Raw genomic sequence first — 20,935 nt, forward strand, 5'->3', positions numbered from 1 at the left:
AATTTAAGTTTAATAACGAAATAATTTATTTTTGGTTTAATAATATAACATTTTATAAAGATAATAATTAAGTATCTTGTTAAAACTCAATGATTATCCTAATTGTATTATTGATTTTTTATATTTAAAATGAGATATTTATCCTGTATTTGATTATGTTTATCTGCAGTTAGTTACACGAATTCAGATATGGAGCTTTAATACGCACAATTTACTTGCAATCTTGAGTTTTAAGTAATATGCATTAATAAACAGTATTTTACGCATAAAAAATGGTTTTTAAGAGTTTTTGTCAAATATTTTATAATATAGCATAGATAGTATAAATAATGGTTTTCATTTATTACAATAATTAATTGTATATTCTAATAAAATGGTAGGGTAAGATAGAATTACAGATTTTAGTTCACATGCTTAGGTGGCAAAATTGTATCTAACACCGGATTTTTAGTATCCGTAATTTCAAGTTTTTTAATGTAATTTGGTCTTAATATAATCATTTAAAAATATTATAGATGTTGGTTGAGTTCGTTATCACATTTGGTAAAAAATTATCAACTTTTGGCTGAAAATTGCACTGCTCGTGCCCATATAGCTAATTTGCTCTCGCCTGCAAACAAACTCCAAAAAGTGGACTGAACTATATTTATGCATAACTCGCCCTCGCACAACTATTTTGCTCATGCCTGCGAGCATCTGTAGCTCCTTTAAATGCGATTTTCTTCCATATTTTTTTTTTCATTTCTCTCCCTCTCTTTCTCTCTCTCTCTCTCACACACACATTTTTGGTCCAAGAACATTCCTCCTCCAAAATTGATTTTTTCAAGAGCATTTAAGAGCTCCTAAACATCAAGATTTCAAGCCTAGATCCAAGATCTGAGTTCATCTTCTTCATCTCAATTTCCACCATTATTGACCTAGTTTTTTAGGTTCTTCCTAAAAATGATTTGCAAGTCTTCCTAACCTTTTTAAACCCTTATTCTTGTTAAAAGCTTTCATTTTAATCTCCTACAACATCCATTTTGGTGTATCTCCATTATACCAAGTTTTTAATCATTTTGGGTGTTTTAGGACTAACCTTTTGAAAACAACACTCTTAAACTGTCAGTTAACAGTTTATGACACTCATATAGCTTATTTAGTCAACGATACATTAATGATGTAAAATCTGATTTCTTCAGTAAACTTTATGCAAAAAGTCTCGTGGTTTCTAAACATGTCCATTCCAATAAAAAAAAACACAATTTTTGCATCTATAAAAAATTCTTTCAAACAAAAATGTTATCAATCTATACAGATATATTGATCCACCTAGACAGTTTTATCCATACAAGACTTGACAACAAACCAACCAAACCAAATTTTTATGGTATCCAAATTAAAACAAACCACCACAGAGAAAATTGAATTATATTAAACTAATAACAAATTATTCCAAGTAAAGAAAATAATATCAATCAATCCAAAAATACCATTTAAAGAACAGAAACATGATATAATCCATCATCATCATAATTCAACAAAAACCTCATTATCCATAATCTACCAACAGTATCAAAACTTCACAAGATGAAGCCATAAACATTAAAAACTTGGGGGGAAACAGAACATTGTATAAAGAAATAGAAAACTTAATCAAAGAGCGAGAAACCCATGTCGTCATCACTCTCTTCTTTCTCTTCCTTTTTCTCCTCAGCTGCAGGTGCCTCGGCAGCAGCTGCACCTCCAGACGGTGCTGATGCAGCAGCTGCTCCAGCTCCGATGGCAGCTCCACCACCTCCTCCACCAATAATCACCTGCACAAAACAAGTTCAAAGGTCTGTATATGTAGGAGATGTTCTCTAGGAATTAATATAAATTGTATAACCAAATGCTAAGAAGCCATTTGTGTGGATTAATCTATCTGTATAGATTGAGATTGTTTTTGTTTGAGAGATTGAGATTGTTTTTGTTTAAGAGAGTTTTTCATAGATGGTAAGGGCATTTTTTAATTGGAAGAGACAGGTTTGAGAAAAAACTTGGTTTTCTACATAAAGCACCGGAAGAAGCTTACTAAATAAGCACCATCAAACAGTCATGTATAGCTGACCTAGTAAGTTGTATCTCATTAAGTTCAGTAAGCTGCTCTAAGTGACCCACATAAGGTAGGCTTTTTTCCGAAAAGTTCAATGTTTGACACCAAACAGATAGACATTTGTTTGTAAATCAGGGAAACAACAGTCGGCTTGCTAGCTTGGCTTAAAAGCCAATGACCACAAGGAGCTTAAGCCCAAAAGAAACTGACTTAAAGCCTTGTCTGTTTGTGCAAGTATACCACCCCAAAACTAACTTTGGTAGCAAAAACTTCAAACAAGTTCAAACAAAATTAGATATGTTAAGAAAAGCATACCAACCGTACCAAGCCATCTCCAAGCTGGCTTGAAGAGTTGAGATGGTGGGTTGAAGGATGAAGATAATTTACTTGGGAAGTTGAATGACAATAACTAAATTGGAATTTGAAGTGAATCCAATTGAGGACACAGATGATGAAGAATAAACCAAGTGTTGTATGACAGAATGGATATCAAAATTAATAAAACCCTCCATTCCAGCCTCTCGATCTTGGTTTTTCATAGAGCTTAATGTATTAATTGGTTTCTCATTTGCTACCATAGATGGTTCAAAACAATACTAGCACTCCCCTGTCCCAAAGAATGAATCCACTTTACAAACTATCTTTGCTATAAAGTGTCCCATTTCAATATTTTAATTTTGAACCTCTAGAAATTGAATGAATTGTCATTTCATCCAAAAATTACATCTGAAAAGGGTAAAAGTTGTTTTGAACTTCTTTTGAAGTTTACAAAAGAGCAACTATATGTCTCAATGTGTACCCTAACATCAGCAAAAGCATAGAAGTTTAGAGCATAAAAAGTTGCAGCCGGAAAATCCCAGATTTGAATCGGAAGACAAAGTAAATCGAGCATAGTGACATTTCCTACCAAATTTTAGGTAAATCTAAGCGAAATCAGATATAAAAAATGGATTTGGTGTTAACTACTGGGATTTCATATAAATAAACAACTTAAATTCATAATGACTAACGATCTTTCAACAATTTATCATTCCAAAGTCGAAATCGAACATAAATTTGTAAGAAACAAACAGATATCACCAAGTCGGGGTAAAATTATACCTGAAAAACAGCAGAATCGGGTAGGACGTAACTGAAAGAAGATTGAACACCGCCGGAAGAGTCGCTAGAAAGAGCGACCTGAACAAGCTTCCTCTGAAGAGTATATGTAGAATCGGCGGAGGCTTCAAGTTCTCCCTTTAGCTGCTTCGCACTCCACTCGCCGCCGGAGCATTTGCAAACAAATGTAAAAACTCCCATCTCCGGTGATGTTTCTGGTTCGTTGAAATTTAAGCAACGGCGGTGTGTGAGAGCGTTTGTTGTGTTATTTTTCGTCTTATATAGGCAGGTGTCTTCTTTAACAGATGAAAAACCCTAGTTTGTTTCAAAAGACAATTTTGCCCCCAGGGTTAACACCCTTCAATGGTTGGTTGGCTCAAGCTCCATGATCGATGATACCCCCGCGGTTCATTTTTTGGTATGGTATATAATAGACTGAATTACACTAGTGGTCCCTATAGTTTGTTCAAATTTTATATTTAGTCCCTAAATTAAATTATATACATTAATGTTCCTTAATTTTTTATAACACTCTGGTCTTTCTACTTAACAACATTAGTGGATAATCGTTATGAAAGACTAATTGGTCTTTAAAGAATCTATAAGGACCAAAAGTGTAATTTGTTTTAAAATTTAATGTGATTCATTGCTTTTTAAAAAAAATTGTTAGAAAAATATTTTATCTATCCAATTATAAATTAAATTTTAGTAAATGTTAAATAAAAATCTTTATATTTATGTAAAAATTATTAAATCCATTATGACGTTAAAAATCTCAAGTTTAACAAACAAAGGAAATGAAGATCAATTCACATGTCTTTTGGGTTAGAAACTCACAAAATGGCTTCTGCTCACAAAATAGTCAGTTAAATATATGAGCAAAATATTAAAAATTAAGTTAAGTTAATGTAAGACTATTAATAAATAGTCACATTAGAAATAATTAAAATAATAACAAAATAAAAATTATAAATTAAGACTAAAACACGATTATTCAAAAAATTTAAGAAAAAAATATCACTACAACAAAATCGAGTTTATATAACATCAAAAAAGTTAAGCATCCTAAAAACCAATCTTTTTATAGGTCACTTGTTTTCACATGAAACTTTTTTAAATAGTGTCATATAAAATTGTGAATGCAACATTTTGTATTATAAGTGTCCTAAAAACTTGTTAGGACGTACAAAAACGTCCTATAAACTTATTACAATGCTTTTAAATATGACATTTTTTTTTTCTATAAATTAAGTCTTATGAAGTGGTCTATTAGGACTACAAAATTTTCTGACATCATATAAACCCAATTTTGATGTTGTGATAATTTGTCTTAATTGTTTGAATAATCAATATTTTTTAATCTTAATTTTAACTTATAATTTCAATTTTATTGTTATTTTATTTATATATAGTTTGACTATATATTAATAATCTCACATTAACTGAATTTAATTTTCGATAATTTGCTTACATATTTCAATTCTCAACTCAAAAAATATGTAAATTTATCTTGATTTCCTTTGTTTTCTTGAACGTGAGATTTTTCAGTGCTAATTATTTTATAAATTTAATAGTTTTTAAGTAAATATAAGTATTTTTATTTAATATGTATTTTATTTTAAGAAATTTGATTTGTCATTGAATATATATAAATATTTTCTAATAAAAATTTAAAAAACAATCGTGAATCACATTAAAGTTTAGAGCATATTACACTTTGAGTTCTTATAGTTTGTTGAAAGACCGATTAGTCATTCATAATGGTTGTTAACTAACATTGTTAAGTGAAAGAACCATGAGTGTTATGAAAATAAAATGTTAGATACCAATGTAGATATTTTGTTTTAGGGACCAAAATAAAATTTAAGTAAACCACAAGGACAACTAGTGTAATTCACTCTATAATATATATATATATATATATATATATATATATATATATATATATACCTAACAAATAAGTAATTTTGGAGACACGTGTCGTGTTTCTGTGCGATGGTTATTGATTTTTCCCGCATAAACATGTATCTAGACACAATTTCACTTACGGTTCAAATATGCCTATTTAAGTGACATATGTCCCTCTACACGTTTATTTTCCTATTTTCGTGGTTTAACTGAATTTAAGTCTGAATTTAACTCCGAAGTGACCTCCAGACTTACAACATAACTCTGAAAAAATTGAGAGTTGTAAGTCTGAATTGAACTATGAATTTAAGTCTGAATTTAACTCTAAAGTGGCCTCCACACTTGTAACATAACTCTGGGAAAATTCAGAGTTGTAAGTCTGAATTTAACTCTTGAGTGGTCATCAAAACCGGGTTTAAAATTTCAAATTCGGATTTTTGATTTTTTTTTTCACAAAGCAATATTACCCGAAAAACAAATTTCCAAGCTGACCCAGCCAGGGGCTGGCAGCCCCTTGGACCCTGCCATCGGGGGCGCTGCCCCGGACCCCCGTCGTTTAGGGGATTCGCCCCTAGATCAAAATAAACTCAAACAAGTGTGCACTCCACGCCTTCCTTACTTGTTCGATATTTATTAGAGTTAAGCCCAGAGTTATTTTCCAACCTAACAATAAAACTCTGAATTCTTGTGTTTCAGAGTTAATGTTCAAAGTTTTCTTTCAGAGTTAATGTCTAGAGTTTTCCTAATTTAAAATACCCCCTGTGTAATATAGGGTATATTTCTTTTACAACCTCCCCTATTTGTACAACCCTTGCAACCTCCCTTTTAACCAATCATTGAATTCTATTTTATTTTTATAAATTTTTTTTAAATGAAAAGGTTAATATTGTCATTTGTTAATTTTATATAATAATAATAATTATTTTTAAATAATATCAATAAATATCTTATTAATTATGAAGCCATATAATTACTATTAATAACTGAAACTGATATGGTAATTAAAACCTTACTAAATAATACTTTTCTTTTAACAAAATGATGGAATCGATGGAAGCATTTTCTAGAATAACAACAAATCATACTCCTATGGATCCCATCTCCTTCAACGAGACATTCGTCAAGGATATCTTTGATGAAATCGATGGCGCTAATGGTAAACGTAAAGGTGTTGTTCATGATCGTGAATTTGCAACTGCAACTAATGATGGTACAACACAAGATAAATGCAATTACTCAGCTAGGGATGATGATGGGTGCATTCGTCAAAATGAAACAATACCTGAGCGTAGTGACTCGATTACGGACGGAGTTTCTGCAGAGTTTGACGATGATGATGTTGCGTCCTTGAGTAATGAAAATGAAGGTAATGTTTTGTTGTCGTAACTGTTGTAAGAACTGGAAACATGTAATGAAACCCAAAAGACAATCCAGAGTTTGTTGATTGCTGTCATAGCATTCTAAATGATCAATGAACACCATAGTCTGCACTTTTATCAACTGTTGGAAGAACTTGTTCATACTCTTGTACTGCATATGGGTTCATTGCAGAATGTGCATGCTCGTGCTTGTGTATTTGATGACACGAAGATGCATCTGGCTTCATTATAAAACAACAAATAATTCAGTGAACAATGTAACAAGAGAGAGACAGGGATTATAATGGATACTGATGAAACCAGATTCATCAGTGTATAAAACAACAAATAATTCAGCAATGCAACAATGTAACAAGAGAGAGACAGGGGTTATAATGGATACTGATGAAACCAAATTCATCAGTGTCATCAAATAATTCATACTCTTGTACGGTATATGGTCATTGCAGAATGTGCATGCTCGTGCTTGTGTATTTGATGACACGAAGATGCATCTGGCTTCATTATAAAGCAACAAATAATTCAGTGAACAATGTAACAAGAGAGAGATAGGAGTTATAATAGATACTGATGAAATCAGATTCATCAGTGTATAAAACAACAAATAATTCAGCAATGCAACAATGTAACAAGAGAGAGACAGGGGTTATATAGAGTGGGCAGTTTGTATGCTCTTTGAACCATGCTTCTAGGCACTCAACATGATACCCATGACCACACCTTTCTAATATGGCTAACCGTTCACCCAATACCACCTCGCACAAGCCCACGATCCAGTCGGTTCGAGAGGAGTTAACGGTGAGCTCCTTGACTGTCATGTTATGGTGTGCATGAGGATTAATAGATGAATGTTTTAGCAACAATTGACATAGTAAGCTATCATAATCATCATCATCATCTTTAAAAGGTAATCAATGAAATTATTCATGAAATTAGATTCATTAGCGAATAATTTCATGTATACGCTATATGTCAGTATGTCAAAGTATGATTACCTACATTATGTCTTATTACCTACATTCTGTCTTTTGCCGACATATTCATCAAGTTATAATCATGTTGTTGTGTTACTGTTTTGAATCTAAAAGCGGCTTTACGATACAATTGCATTAATATAAAGATTCATTTTGGTTATTGTTGTAGATTATCAATATCAAGACATGGGGCAAAACGTCTGATGGGTTGAAATATTGGTTTCCTAGTGTAGAYGTAAAATATAAACCTAAGGTTGGTGATTCTTTTGAGTCTGTAGAATCGGCTAAGAAAATGTATCGGAAATATGCCAATGAAGCTGGGTTTGATGTACGTTTATCTAACAAGAAGATAAATAAGMTTGGTCGTATCACGTCCCGATTTTATGTGTGTAGTAAGGAAGGGAGGCCACAAAGTAAGTATTTTGATTCCTTAGATGTTATTCCAGGTGGTCGTACAATCCGACATTCAAATATCAAACGTTCCGGTTGTGGAGCATGTTTAAAAATTCACCTTGTTAAAGAACTGAACCAATATGAAGTTTACAAGTTCGTTGAGCAGCACAATCACATCCTTTTTAATGAAGAGGAGATGAGGTTTTCCCGTTCCAAAAGGCAACTCCACTACACTGATCATAAGAATATATTTCATGGTTCTAGTTCCAAGGTTGGCGTCACCAAATCTCATAGATTCATGAAAGCCGTTAAGGGTGGTGTAGATTCATCGGGTGGCACTGTAAGAGATCATCAAAACTTCAAACGCGATATGGCATATTTTGTTGGCAATAAAGACGCACAAATGTTATTAAATGTGATGGCTAACAGGAGGAAGGTTTGTCCTGAGTTTTTTTTCGAGTACAAGTGTGATGACAAGGAGTTGTTAGCAATTTTTTGGGCTGATGAGACTGCACGATCAAATTATAGGGAATTTGGCGATGCAATATCATTTGATGCAACGTTTAGGACCAACAAGTAAGTTGTAGTTGATATTAAAATATTATGTTGGTTTTATTAATACTCTATCTTGTACCTTGTATTAATTTTCATTGTTTATTTTTGATAGGCATGCTATAATATTTGTTCCGTTCGTTGCAATATACAATCATAAGAAATCCGTTGTTGTTGGAGCTGCATTGATTCATAATGAATCTGTAGTTGATTACACATGGGTATTAAAAGCGTTTGTAAAAGCACATGGACGTCAACCACGTTTCGTTATAACCGACCAATGTGCGTCGATGAAACAAGCAATTYCCATTGCATTTCCTGAATCCAGGCATCGATTGTGTATGTGGCATATCACTAAAAAGGTGAAATCGAAGGTAATTAAGATGATAGTTTTTGTAGTAATTTTTTTGTTCATTTTCATTTTTTATGCAATTGTTTTGATGGTTTATTTCGCAGATTAGTAATTACCTCCAACACCGCACGCAGTTCGTTAGCGAATTTAATAAGTTGGTGTGGAACGTTCACCTTGGTCCTAATGAATTTGAGATGCAATGGAACAATCTGATCGATTTTTATGGATTACGTGGAGATCCATGGTTTGATGAATTGTACAATATTAGGGAGTCGTGGATTCCGGCTTACTATAAGGATTATCATATGTCAGGCCTAATGAAAACAACATCCACGTCAGAGAGCATCAATGCGTTTTTTAACGTTTATGCACATTTTTGGCATGATCTTGTTGTTTTCCTTCGTCCTTTTGATAATGCAATTGAAAGTCAACAGGTAACACATGGGTCACTAGAGGTGACAACCAAGAGCACGATTCCTCGATTGGTGTCCCCTTGCAAGTTAGAAGCTCATGCAGCAGAGGTGTATACACGGACGATATTTTTCGAAATTCAGAAAGAGTTAAGAAAGGCTGTTTGGCTTTGTGGCTGGGATGGATTCACCGACGTTAGTGAAACCAGAGTGTACACCATTACTCACAAGAACAAGGCTTCGATGGTCACAACAAAGTACACGGTATTTACTTTGTCCAATTTCGTTTTGTACCCCTTATTGTACAATATTATTTTAACGAACAATATGATGAAACCTCCTCCCATATAATAGGTGATTAAGAACAAGATGGAAAACTCCTACGATTGCAGTTGCAATTGTTTTGTTCGTAATGGGATTTTATGTCGTCACGCTCTGAAGGTGATGTTAAATGACGAGGTTGACAGAATCCCCGATAAATATATACTTCGTCGTTGGCGACGCGATCTAGTTCCCGTGGAGTGGTTACCAGCACGTTTCAGATATGGTGAAGTTGATGCAGAGAAAGAGAGATTGATGAGTTTGGCTTATTCATATTTTGAACGTATCTTAGGTAGAGTCCGAAATGAAAAAGACATTTTGTCAAGATTTGTTGACCAACTCGAACAATGGGATTCAAAGGTTGACATTGAACTTCCTTTACAGTCACACACTGAAGAGACCACATCGTCTATTAAAGAGTTTCTTGGAGTATCTCAACCCGAAACTGTTGATGTTCTTCCTCCCACCGGTATTCGAAACAAAGGTTGTGGWACTGGTAAGAGACTTATTAGCGCTGCAGAGAAAGCAATTTCAAACGGAAAAAAGCAGAAGAGAAAGTGTCGACTATGTGGTCAGATGGCTACACATGATTCTCGGAATTGTCCGAAGCGTGATTACATTTAAGCTATCTTTTTGATTTTTTCGTATCATTTAATTTTGAGATGTTATTGGATTGTATTGATGGATTTTAGTTCACTTTGATTACAATGTTATTGGATTGTATTGATGGATTTTAGTTCACTTTGATTACATTTAAGTTATATTTTTAAGTTTTTCATATCATTTAATTTTGAAATGTTATTTGGTTATATTGTTGAGATTTAAGTTACTGGATTATATTGTTGTCGTATCACTACACTTCATTCACCTATGTGTGTAGTGATTCATGATAAACTAATGGCAACGTATAAGATGTACCTGTGAAACCAGTATTCATCATATTAAGTATGAATCTAAGTTCATTTGTAAACGTTATGTCATCATGTGAAGGCATATGAAATGTACTTATGAAACCAGGTTCATCAGATCAATTATGTAATCTAAGTTCATTAGTAAACTTTATGGCATCATGTAAGGGCATGTAAAATGTACTGATGAATTCTGGTTCACCANAGTAAACTTTATGGCATCATGTAAGGGCATGTAAAATGTACTGATGAATTCTGGTTCACCAATTATGTAATCTAAGTTCATTAGTAAACTTTATGTAATCTAAGTACAATAGTAATCAGGTGGTTTGATGCATAATGGTTAATACAAGCTTCATAATGAATCTGGGTTCATCAGTATGTAAAAAATCTTTGCATTGTACTGATGAAACTAGGTTCATCAATTAGTAACATGCGGGCGTTAACCTACATAAACAACATGATAAAGGAGATCGATGAACTAAATGAATTGTCCTGCCATATGATGAAATGTAATAGTAAACTTACTTGTTCAAGACAACAGTTACGGCATAGACTACATGAATGGCATAGAATCCGTCACCTACGGAAGATTACAGATCATTTTATAATTTATCTACATTAAAAATTACATATTAAGTACTAATCTTAATGTATTAAAAATAAGTAATCAAGTTATCAACTTATACTTGCCTGAATAGTCTTTTCAGAATAATCAACTATTCATCCATTCTTTATAATAGACTGACAAAACGAGAACAAAACTCCGTATTAGTATCTTATTTGATATACTTAACTATATGAATCAAATGTACATCAACTTGAGTACCAGATAGATCTTTCTAGTGGTGATGTTGTTATAACTTATGAATCTGGGGTCATTGAAACACGATTCTTTAATTAAAAAAGCTCATAATAATAGACTGATCAACGTCTAACAATTTGCCAAACCATGAACTCAAATATTGTACAACCTCATCAAAACCACAATTGTCAATACCTGACGTTATTCTATGTGATTGTCAACAAAAAAAAAGCAAACACAATCTTTAAACAAAATGATATATGACGTAAAAGTGTCAAAAACATGCCGCGAATAGGCAAGTGCAATGTACGGTGTTATGAACACAATATAATGATCAAAAATGATAATGATCAAAAATAACGTCAGGTATTGACAATTGTGGTTTTGATGAGGTTGTACAATTATATTGATCATTATATTGTGTTCATACCCTTTTTGAAAAGTGCGTATTGGGTATTATAATTGACGCTCTTAGATCTTAGCTTAGTGTCTCCCTGTCATAAGCAACGATGTATCTATGGTTTATATTGATGAAGCTGTTAGACAATGAAAAAAAAATGCTATTTAAAATATTATCCTTCTCACGTACCATAACTTCCGTGTTAAAAAAATAACGACGCAAGGAATCCCTGTTCCGAAACCGTTCCTCGTAGTTAAGCAATGTCGCCCATGCGTCTATCACACTTACGTAAATTGTAGTTGTACGCCCCAAGCTTTCAATTGCATGCCGATGAAGCTTCGTATCGTTTGGTGTTGAAAACAACAACTCGCTGCATTTAAAACCGTCGAAATGATAAATAAAATATGAAGACAGATGACATGGTGGTAATAATTGAACAAAGAAATTTTCATATAATAATGAACTTACTACTTTCCTCCAAGCCCAACAACTGCCCATTCATGTATTTTTCTTGCTTCTGGCGTTACGTTCAGGTCAACTGCTCTGATAACAAAAGGGGACCTGAGATGGTCAGCCAACTTTAGTTCACGTCTTGTCGCTCGCTCCACGTGATATTTCTTTGCATCTTTGGATACATTACATCTTTCCACCGAAGGACATCTTTCTATACATTCAGCCTCTTCATGCAATAGCATTGACAAAGGCTCCAATTGCTTCATTGGACTAATACCCAAATCAAACTTTGGAGGAGTAATGGCTGCATATGGTCTTTTCGTCTTTGACGTTGATATAGTATTTTCAACTACTTTGTCAACTGCTTCAATGAAACCAGGGCTTAACCAAACTGTGGGCAATGGTTTTTCATTGAACCCACTTGGCTTACTTGCAACAATATCCAATGAAGGATGTCCATCATTTTTTGCACTTGAATGATCCTTCAATCCACTGGAATGAGTGTCATGTGTCGTGTTACATGCTCCTTCATTGAACATGTCATCCAGCTGTTTCTTGTATTGCTTGAATTCTTCTTCATCTGGAAACTTGGACATCGCTTCTTTAATTTCCATCTCAGCCTCTACTCTTGCACTTAAAACAACAGCGATCTTAATAATTATACGTTGAACATGATCCTGCATTTGTTGACATTTAAATGTATTAGAAAGTGCTAACTTAAAGTAATAAGTCTTATCTATTAAATGAACAAGTGACAGCAGGAATGCTGCAGGATATGGCAGCTGTAAATTGACAAGAACTCATTGCTCTCTCTTGCATTATGTCATTTTTTTACACCCACACAATAAATGATTTTAACCCTCTTTGCTAGAAAATAAAACAAAAGCAAGGAGGAATGACTTAAAACCATACTTGAATAATTACTAGAAGATGAACTACAAAAGATAACAAACTAAAATTAGATGCAAGAAAAAATAAGGCTAGATTGACAACTTAATATCTGATGAAGCCAGATGCATCACTGTTTGTTAATTGAAACATGATTCATTAAATCACTGTGTGTTAAATGAAACATCATATGGTGTGTTAAACGAAATTGTGGTTTCATGAAAAATACAATACATAAATCAAACCTCTTTGCTCAAATGTGTCGGTGTTGATGTTTCACCAATATTCTCTTGATTTGAAGCGTAACGGTGATGAACATCTTCACTTGATTCAGCTTTAGATCGTAGAGGTAATAGCTAGAACCCTCCGTCTTTAATCTCTGTTGATTGTCTTTTCTTTAACAAATCAAGGTTCCATGCTGAGATTGCATGGCCCTTGTGCTCCACCACAATTTTTGGACTTATCGTCGCTTCCACATATAACAACTGCAAATGAAATATTGGTTTTGTTATGTAAAGCTTTTTTGTAGTTTTATATATAGAGAAAAACTTACAGCGAGGTATGTCAACGGTCCAGCATAGAAGCACATTCTACTATCCCTTCTCCATCTTGACTTGCTTGTTTTTATCTTACCATAGATGTACTTACACCAATCTATTTCTGGTATGACATCCTCACTTTCTATTCTAGATAGGAACCCAAAATTGCAGCATCCCATCCTATTACATTCAACCATCAGATTCACGAAGAGAACAAGAAAATTCAGTTTGAAGTTGAACCCTGCATCTCCTGAACTTTGTATTATCTTCATAATGTCTTTCGGCCGCATCTTTTTCTTACCAAACTGTTTCCTCTAGTTAGCTGTCATATTTTTTGAATCCTCTACTTCATCCATCTCTAGAATATCAACTCCTCCCATTCTCAAACCCAACAATTCATGGATTGATTCAATTGTGATTGGTATTCCACCATTCACAACCTTCAACTCCATCTTCTTCACGTCAAGGTTGTCGACAACGTAAAAACCAAGCTTCGATGGCACTCCATTAATTGTCATTTCTAATAAAGCGCCAAGCCCCATTTGTTTAACCACATTCTTTTGGGCGTCATTTGAACCAACGATTGTCTGATATAACGTTCTTGGTGACGTTCTAGTTCTCAAATTCTCCAATCCGCAATGATTTCCTTCACTTGAATCAGAATCTTCTAATCGTTCCTTACCTTTATTCGCTTCATCTTTTCCCCCATCCTTTGTTTCATCTAATGCAATACTCTTTCGCCGGTTGTGTCCTAATGCAAATGTTTTAAACCAAACAATGAAGATGTTAGTGTCGCAATGCATATGTCATGTGATTTTATCTACTCGAATAATGAAACAAATATCACATCATTTATATAATGAATTCTCACCTATATTTCTAGTTTCTTTATCAGTATGGCAAACTTCATCTACTGTCCCATATTGACGTTTGCTTCTGGTGCACATCAAAGGACTTTTTTCATGTTCCATTGATGCTGCATTGTACGGTCAATAAGTTCACTTCAATATAAAATGCATATTTATAAAGAGTAAATGTTAACTTGATTGTATTTAGATATAACTTACCAATCCCGAGTACATTTTCAGTTATGACATCTTTCTTGACTACACCAGTAACTGTATCTATATTTGTTTTTGCTCTCTTCCGTCTTGATCTAATTACAACTTCACGACCATCATCTGATTGACACAGATTGTGGTTGGTTAATCAGATTGAATTTTGTTAAATAATTGTTCAATGGAGGAGCATCATACATGTTCAATGAACATTTTGGTAAGAATATTTGTTCTACTTCACTAACCAGTGCAATTTGTTGAGTCATCTGCTTCTTCGACTGTAAGAACTGGGTCAGCAACTTGAGCTTTAGCTGACATATGTGTAAGAACAGTAATAATTAGATGAGATTCTAGATAACTATATAAGTACCGATGAAGCCAGATTCTAGATGAAAATAGATTCATACATAGTGAACCAATGGTAATCTTTTTATTCTTGATACAACTCTTTGTTAATTCGCTTCCAACAAAAAAGAAAAAATACACCAAACAACAGCAGATAGCAAAGTTGAAAACAACATCATAAACAAATCCAAAAACAAAACAGAGCAATTAATCAACTATACAAGGACTAAAGTAGCCAAGTGTGAGAAGCAGATACTTGTAATGAATAGATAAAGCTATGTAGATACTGACTGATATCTGTTTTGGGTTTTTTGATCTGATGGCATCTGGAGTAGATTATGCTTCTCTGTTTTGATTTTACAGGCAAAATTCACTAACATGATCAAAACATTATTACTAATGATTTAAAAAAAAACTGAATAATAAGTGAAAACATTTAAGGTCTACAATGTCAGTTCTGTATGTTCAATTTCATTTTCGTAATGATAATGCATAATGTACCATAACCTAACAACAGACAGTGGGTAGAATGACAGTGATTAATAGTGGGTATATTGAGTCATTTGATTCTTGGGATGGAATACCTGATTCGACATTTTCAAATGCAACTGGTTTCACTTGGACTTCAACTGGGTTCACTTCGACTGCAACTGGGTTCACTTGGACAGTTTTATACAAACAATCATACCATATAATCAAAATAACAATGTAACTTTGCTCATTAAAATAAATGAAAACAGGTAATTGAAAATTGAGGAACCCAAATTCATCAGTACATTATCTTGTTCTATCAAGTTAAAGTACATAAACGACATACATAATGAAATGCTAATCCAAGTGGTAAATGATACTTAACTCCTAGGTGGCCAATTATGTGTATTTAACTAATTGAAGTTGTGACATAATGCTTAAAGCAAAGCTGGTGTTTAAGCATTCAAAGCAAGTTAAAGTTTTGGTTTGGGGAACAAGTTGAAATGAATAGATAGAGCTATGTAGATATTGACTGATATATGTTTTGGGTTTTTTGAGCTGATGGCATCTGGAGTAGCTTATGCTTATCTGTGTTGATTTTATAAGCAAAATTCACCAACTTTGAATTAAGCATTATTTTTTGATTTTATGCTTCTCTGTTTTGATTTTATATTGAGTCATCTGATTCTTGGGATGGAATACCTGATTCGACATTTTCAAATGCAACTGGGTTCACTTGGACATCAACTGGGTTCACTTGGACTGCAACTGGGTTCACTTGGACATCAACTGGGTTCACTTGGACTGCAACTGGGTTCACTTGGACATCAACTGGGTTCACTTGGACTGCAACTGGTTTCACTTGGACAGTTTTATACAAACAATCATACCATATAGTCAAAAAAACAATGTAACTTTCTTCATTAAAATTAATGAAACCAGGTTATTGAAAATTGATGAACCAAGATTCATCTTCACATCAGCTTGTTCTATCAAGTTAAAGTACATAAGACATACATAATGAAATGCTAATCCAAGTGGTAAATGATACTTAACTCCTAGGTGGCCAACTAACTGTATTTAACTAATTGAAGTTGTGACATAATGCTTAATGCAAAGCTGGTGTTTAAGCATTCAAAGCAAGTTAAAGTTAAACTTCACTAACCATTGCAATGGGTTGAGTCATCTGCTTTTTCTACTTTATGAAATGGGCCAGCAACTTGAGCTGCAGCTGGTTTTATTACAATTAGATTAAATATTAGTAGGTACGAAGTTAAAGTTAAACTTCACTAACCATTGCAATTTGTTGAGTCATCTGCTTCTTCTTCTTCTACTGTATGAACTGGGCCAGCAACTTGAGCTGCAGCTGGTTTTATTACAATTAGATTAAATCTTAGTAGGTACAATGAACAAGCTAAGATGCATATTGTTTTAATTCAATGAACAAGCTAAGTGAGCTCCTTTGAATGTCATGTTATGGTGTGCATGAGGATTAGTGGATGAATGTTTTATCAACTAAGACTTGACATAGGCAGCTATCATAATCATCAACATCATCATCTTTAAAATGTAATCAATGGAATTATATTCATACATAATTGGTTTTGTGAAGCATTGGATGGAATCAATGGATGAATGAATGAAGAAGTACCAGTAGTAGTAGCATTAGCAGTAGCTGTAGCATTAGCAGTAGCATTAGCAGTAGCAGAAGCAGTAGCAGTATTTGCTTCCAACAAAAAAGAAAAAATACAACAAACAACATCATAGTGCAAAGTTGAAAACAACAAAATCAACAAAGTAGCCAAGTGTAAGAAGCAGAGACTGGAAAACTATGTTGAGGTGAATCTCAAAATGACAACTAGAAAAGTAGTTAAGCAGAGCATTAGAAGATAACATGAGGATTACAAAAATTTATAACTGATGAAGCCATATTCATGATTGGTATATTCATGATGAAACGACATTTAGCAATATCTGCTCAAAATGAATTCATCATTTTCTAGATCATTGGAAATATTAATTTAGACAGATATAAATAGTTGACATGATCAGACAAAAATGCATAACTAATGAAACCAGATTCATCATGAAATATGGGTTCATTGTAATACAATCAACTTCATCTTCGTATAAACTAACATGTTTGGAAGCATTATAAAATATTACTAAAAACATCACTCTATAACCTGCCTATAGTACCATTGTGTAAGAAAAGCACAGATAATCGCATAAGATTTTATCTTATGGTGCAACTGGTTGTCTCCTAGCAGACAAAAATGCATAACTAATGAAACCAGATGCATCTGGAAATCTGGGTTCATTGTAATACAATCAACTTCATCTTCGTATAAACTAACATGTTTGGAAGTATTATAAAATATTACTAAAAACATCACTCTAGACAGTTGGGAATAACGATTATCAAAGCCTTAACTTATCAATATGAGTTGATTTTGGTTCTTGACTAATGTCTCTATAAATTTCTTCCCTAATTAAAATTTTTGACAGTTGTTTAATGTCATATATAACCAAAAGTCCTTTATCAGCTATTTTTAAAAATCCCCATCACTCAATTGAGCTACTAATTGGCGTTTTGATGCAACTGAATTATTTGGTTTGCATCAATCGATGAAAATATAATCATACATAGTTGATGGAATCAATGGATGAATGAATGAAGCACTAGCAGTAGCAGTAGCAGAATCAGGTTATTGTGAAGAAGATGAAACAGGCCAAAGGAAGTGTTTTGGTTTAGTGGGAGAAGTTGATGGTATGCCTAATTTAGAAGGAGTCCACCATGAGTATATAGGTACTGATGAAGCCATATTCAAATGCAAAATGTAAAACAAATCTGCATACCAAGAACTTAATAATCTAGCCAACCCTAAATCATCGAGCTTTAATATTTACTAACCATCGAAATTCGTTGAGTCCTCTGCTGGTGGAAATGGAAGAACTGGTTCAGCAGGTTGAAATGTAGCTTGGTTCATCTCAAAATCGTCAGGTTCATCCTCGTCTAAAACAATAGGATTTGCAACCGTGTTCTTGAACTTGGAGAAGGAATTTCTGATCATGATTCTCTCGCTCCTTTTCCTTACTGAATCATAGACATATCGAACAATAAGATTGTATAAAATAGCTATACTAAATGGAATCAACCATACGATTACCTCGATTTGCTGCAATTGCAATACCAGGTTGAAGATTGTCTGCCATTGCTCGTTCTTCGTAATCGTATGTTGTGAATCTTCAATGAATCTCGCTAATGTAATACAATGCAGAGTGATTATCGCATTCGTAATCTCTTAGCATCATTTCTTAGAATAGATGCAATTCACAATTCCAATTTTACCCTTATTTGCCCTCAATCTATAAGGCGCGTGTTTCATAAGTTCATTTTTATTACAATTATGCCATGAGATGCATCTGGATCATTGATTAAAAATTGAATGGTTGAGATGAGGGTTGCATAGGGTGTAGGAATGGCAAAGGGTGTAGAATAACATCCCGCTCTCTCTCTCTATATATATATATAAAGAAGAACCAAGGGTATTGAGGTGGCATCATGAGAATTGAGTATTGAGATGTTGATGAGTTGTGGTTGATTTTGAGATATCCCACATTGGTGTGAAATTGAAAGATTGGAATAAAGAGGTGTGTATAAGAAAGAAAGATGAGATTCATTGTGTCAACTCATGAGGTTTAAGTCGTAAGGTTATCTTATTTGGATGACTTTATTTTGACAAAATAAATCTTATATTGTGTTAGCTCACGAGTCTTGAGTCATAAGATTATCTTATTTGGATGACCTTATTTTTATAAAATAAATCTTATTATATAAAAATAAAAAATGAATTGTGTTTACAATTATCAATATATATATATATATATATATATATGTGTGTGTGTGTGTGTGTGTCTATGTGTGTGTGTGTATATATATATAAAGAAGAACCAAGAGGTAATTAGATGCACCATGAGGTAATTAGGTATCTATATAGATGTGTATAATATATATATATATATATATATATATATATATTAATAAAAAAACCAAGAATATTGAGGTGGTATCATGAAAATTGAGTATTGAGATGTTGATGAATTGTGGTTGATATTGAGATATCCCACATTGGTGTGAGATTGAAAGATTGGAATAAAGAGGTGTGTATAAGAAAGAAAGATGAGATTCATTGTGTCAACTCATGAGGTTTGAGTCATAAGGTTATCTTATTTGGATGACTTTATTTTTGCAAAATAAATCTTATATTGTGTTAGCTAATGAGTCTCGAGTTATAAAATTATCTTATTTGGATAACCCTATTTTTGCAAAACAAATCATATTATATAAAAATAAAAAATGAATTGTGTTTACAATTATCAATATATATATATATATATATATGTGTGTGTGTGTGTGTGTGTAGGGGTGATCATGGGTTGGGTTGATCGGGTTGAGGACATTTGAACAACCCAACCCAATGCTTGCGGTTAAAAATTTTAACCCAACCCAACCCAAACCAAAGTGCAACCTAACCCAACCCAACCCGTACGGGTTAGTCGGGTTGATACTTTGGTATATTAAAATATTCTTCTAACCTTGAATATGTTATTTCTCTACTCACAATTTCTTTTTCATCATCAACCATTTGATACAACTTATTCATATTTCTTACATATATCACATTCAGTTAATTTTCTCAATTTACATATATATGTTCACAGTTACTGAATGAGTTATATAGAGATATGAATATATTGAAAATATGTGTATATGAAATGCATACATGATAGTGTAATTGTCTAATATATATATATTAATAGAAATTCAACAATTATATTAAATCCAAGAAATAAAAGGATATCAGGTTCATCGGGTTGGGTTGAGTTCAAATAATAGTAACCGAATACCTACGGTTTGACAATTTTACAACTCGATTAAACATCGGGTTGCTTCGGGTTGGGTTATTTTGCGTTAGGTTGGGTTGGGTTATTTTGCGTTAGGTTGGGTTGGGTTGATCGGGTTGGTCGAGTTTTTGAGTACCCCTATGTGTGTGTGTGTGTGCGCACACACACGTGTGTGTCTATATGTATATATATATATATATATATATATATATATATATATATATAAAGAAGAACCAAGAGGTAATTAGGTGCACCATGAGTTAATTAGGTATCTATATATTGAAGTATTGGTTATTTGTGGTTGAGTTTGACATATCCTACTTTGATGAGAGATAGAAAGATTGGAACAAAGAGATGTGTATAACCTCTCTCTCTCTCTCTCTCTCTATATATATATATATATATATATATATATTAAAAAAGAACCAAGATTATTGAGATGACATCATGAGAGTTGAGTATTGAGGTATTGATGTATTGTGGTTGAGATTCATTGTGTCAACTCATGAGGTTTGAGTTATAAGGTTATCTTATTTGGATGACTTTATTTTGACAAAATAAATCTTATATTGTGTTAGCTCATGAGTTTTGAGTCATAAGATTATCTTATTTTGATATTTTTGCAAAACAAATCTTATTATATAAAAATAAAAAATGAATTGTGTTTACAATTATCAATATATATATATATATATATAT

The 20,935-nt window shown here is 33.1% G+C and overlaps 2 protein-coding genes across 2 annotated transcripts; one reads left to right on the forward strand and one right to left on the reverse strand.

Moving 5' to 3' along the window:
- Positions 1–1,450: 1,450 nt before the first annotated feature.
- LOC112518221 (60S acidic ribosomal protein P3-like) lies at positions 1,451–3,578 on the reverse strand. The gene is made up of 2 exons (XM_025125841.1): positions 3,176–3,578; positions 1,451–1,796 (listed from the first exon to the last, which is right to left on the reverse strand). Exons 1-2 carry the CDS (start codon positions 3,371–3,373, stop codon positions 1,632–1,634), a joined length of 363 nt encoding a protein of 120 aa, XP_024981609.1. The 5' UTR covers positions 3,374–3,578; the 3' UTR covers positions 1,451–1,631.
- Positions 3,579–6,169: 2,591 nt separating this feature from the next.
- LOC112517689 (protein FAR1-RELATED SEQUENCE 5-like) lies at positions 6,170–10,085 on the forward strand. The gene is made up of 6 exons (XM_025125075.1): positions 6,170–6,446; positions 6,591–6,652; positions 7,603–8,402; positions 8,494–8,752; positions 8,835–9,404; positions 9,495–10,085. The coding sequence occupies exons 1-6, from the start codon at positions 6,170–6,172 to the stop codon at positions 10,083–10,085; spliced, it is 2,559 nt and encodes an 852-aa protein (XP_024980843.1).
- Positions 10,086–20,935: the final 10,850 nt, after the last annotated feature.

The sequence above is a fragment of the Cynara cardunculus genome (genome assembly GCF_001531365.2).
Source record: "Cynara cardunculus var. scolymus isolate 2C chromosome LG 9, CcrdV1, whole genome shotgun sequence".
NCBI lineage: Eukaryota > Viridiplantae > Streptophyta > Magnoliopsida > Asterales > Asteraceae > Cynara > Cynara cardunculus.

What these genes read in the sequence shown, in the direction of transcription:
- LOC112518221 (XM_025125841.1), bottom strand. Translation starts at nt 3,373, where the DNA reads ATGGGAGTTTTTACATTTGTTTGCAAATGCTCCGGCGGCGAGTGGAGT. An exon ending in CCGATTCTGCTGTTTTTCAG is followed by an intron (nt 1,797 to 3,175) that starts GTATAATTTTAC and finishes TGTTTTGTGCAG; the next exon opens with GTGATTATTGGTGGAGGAGG.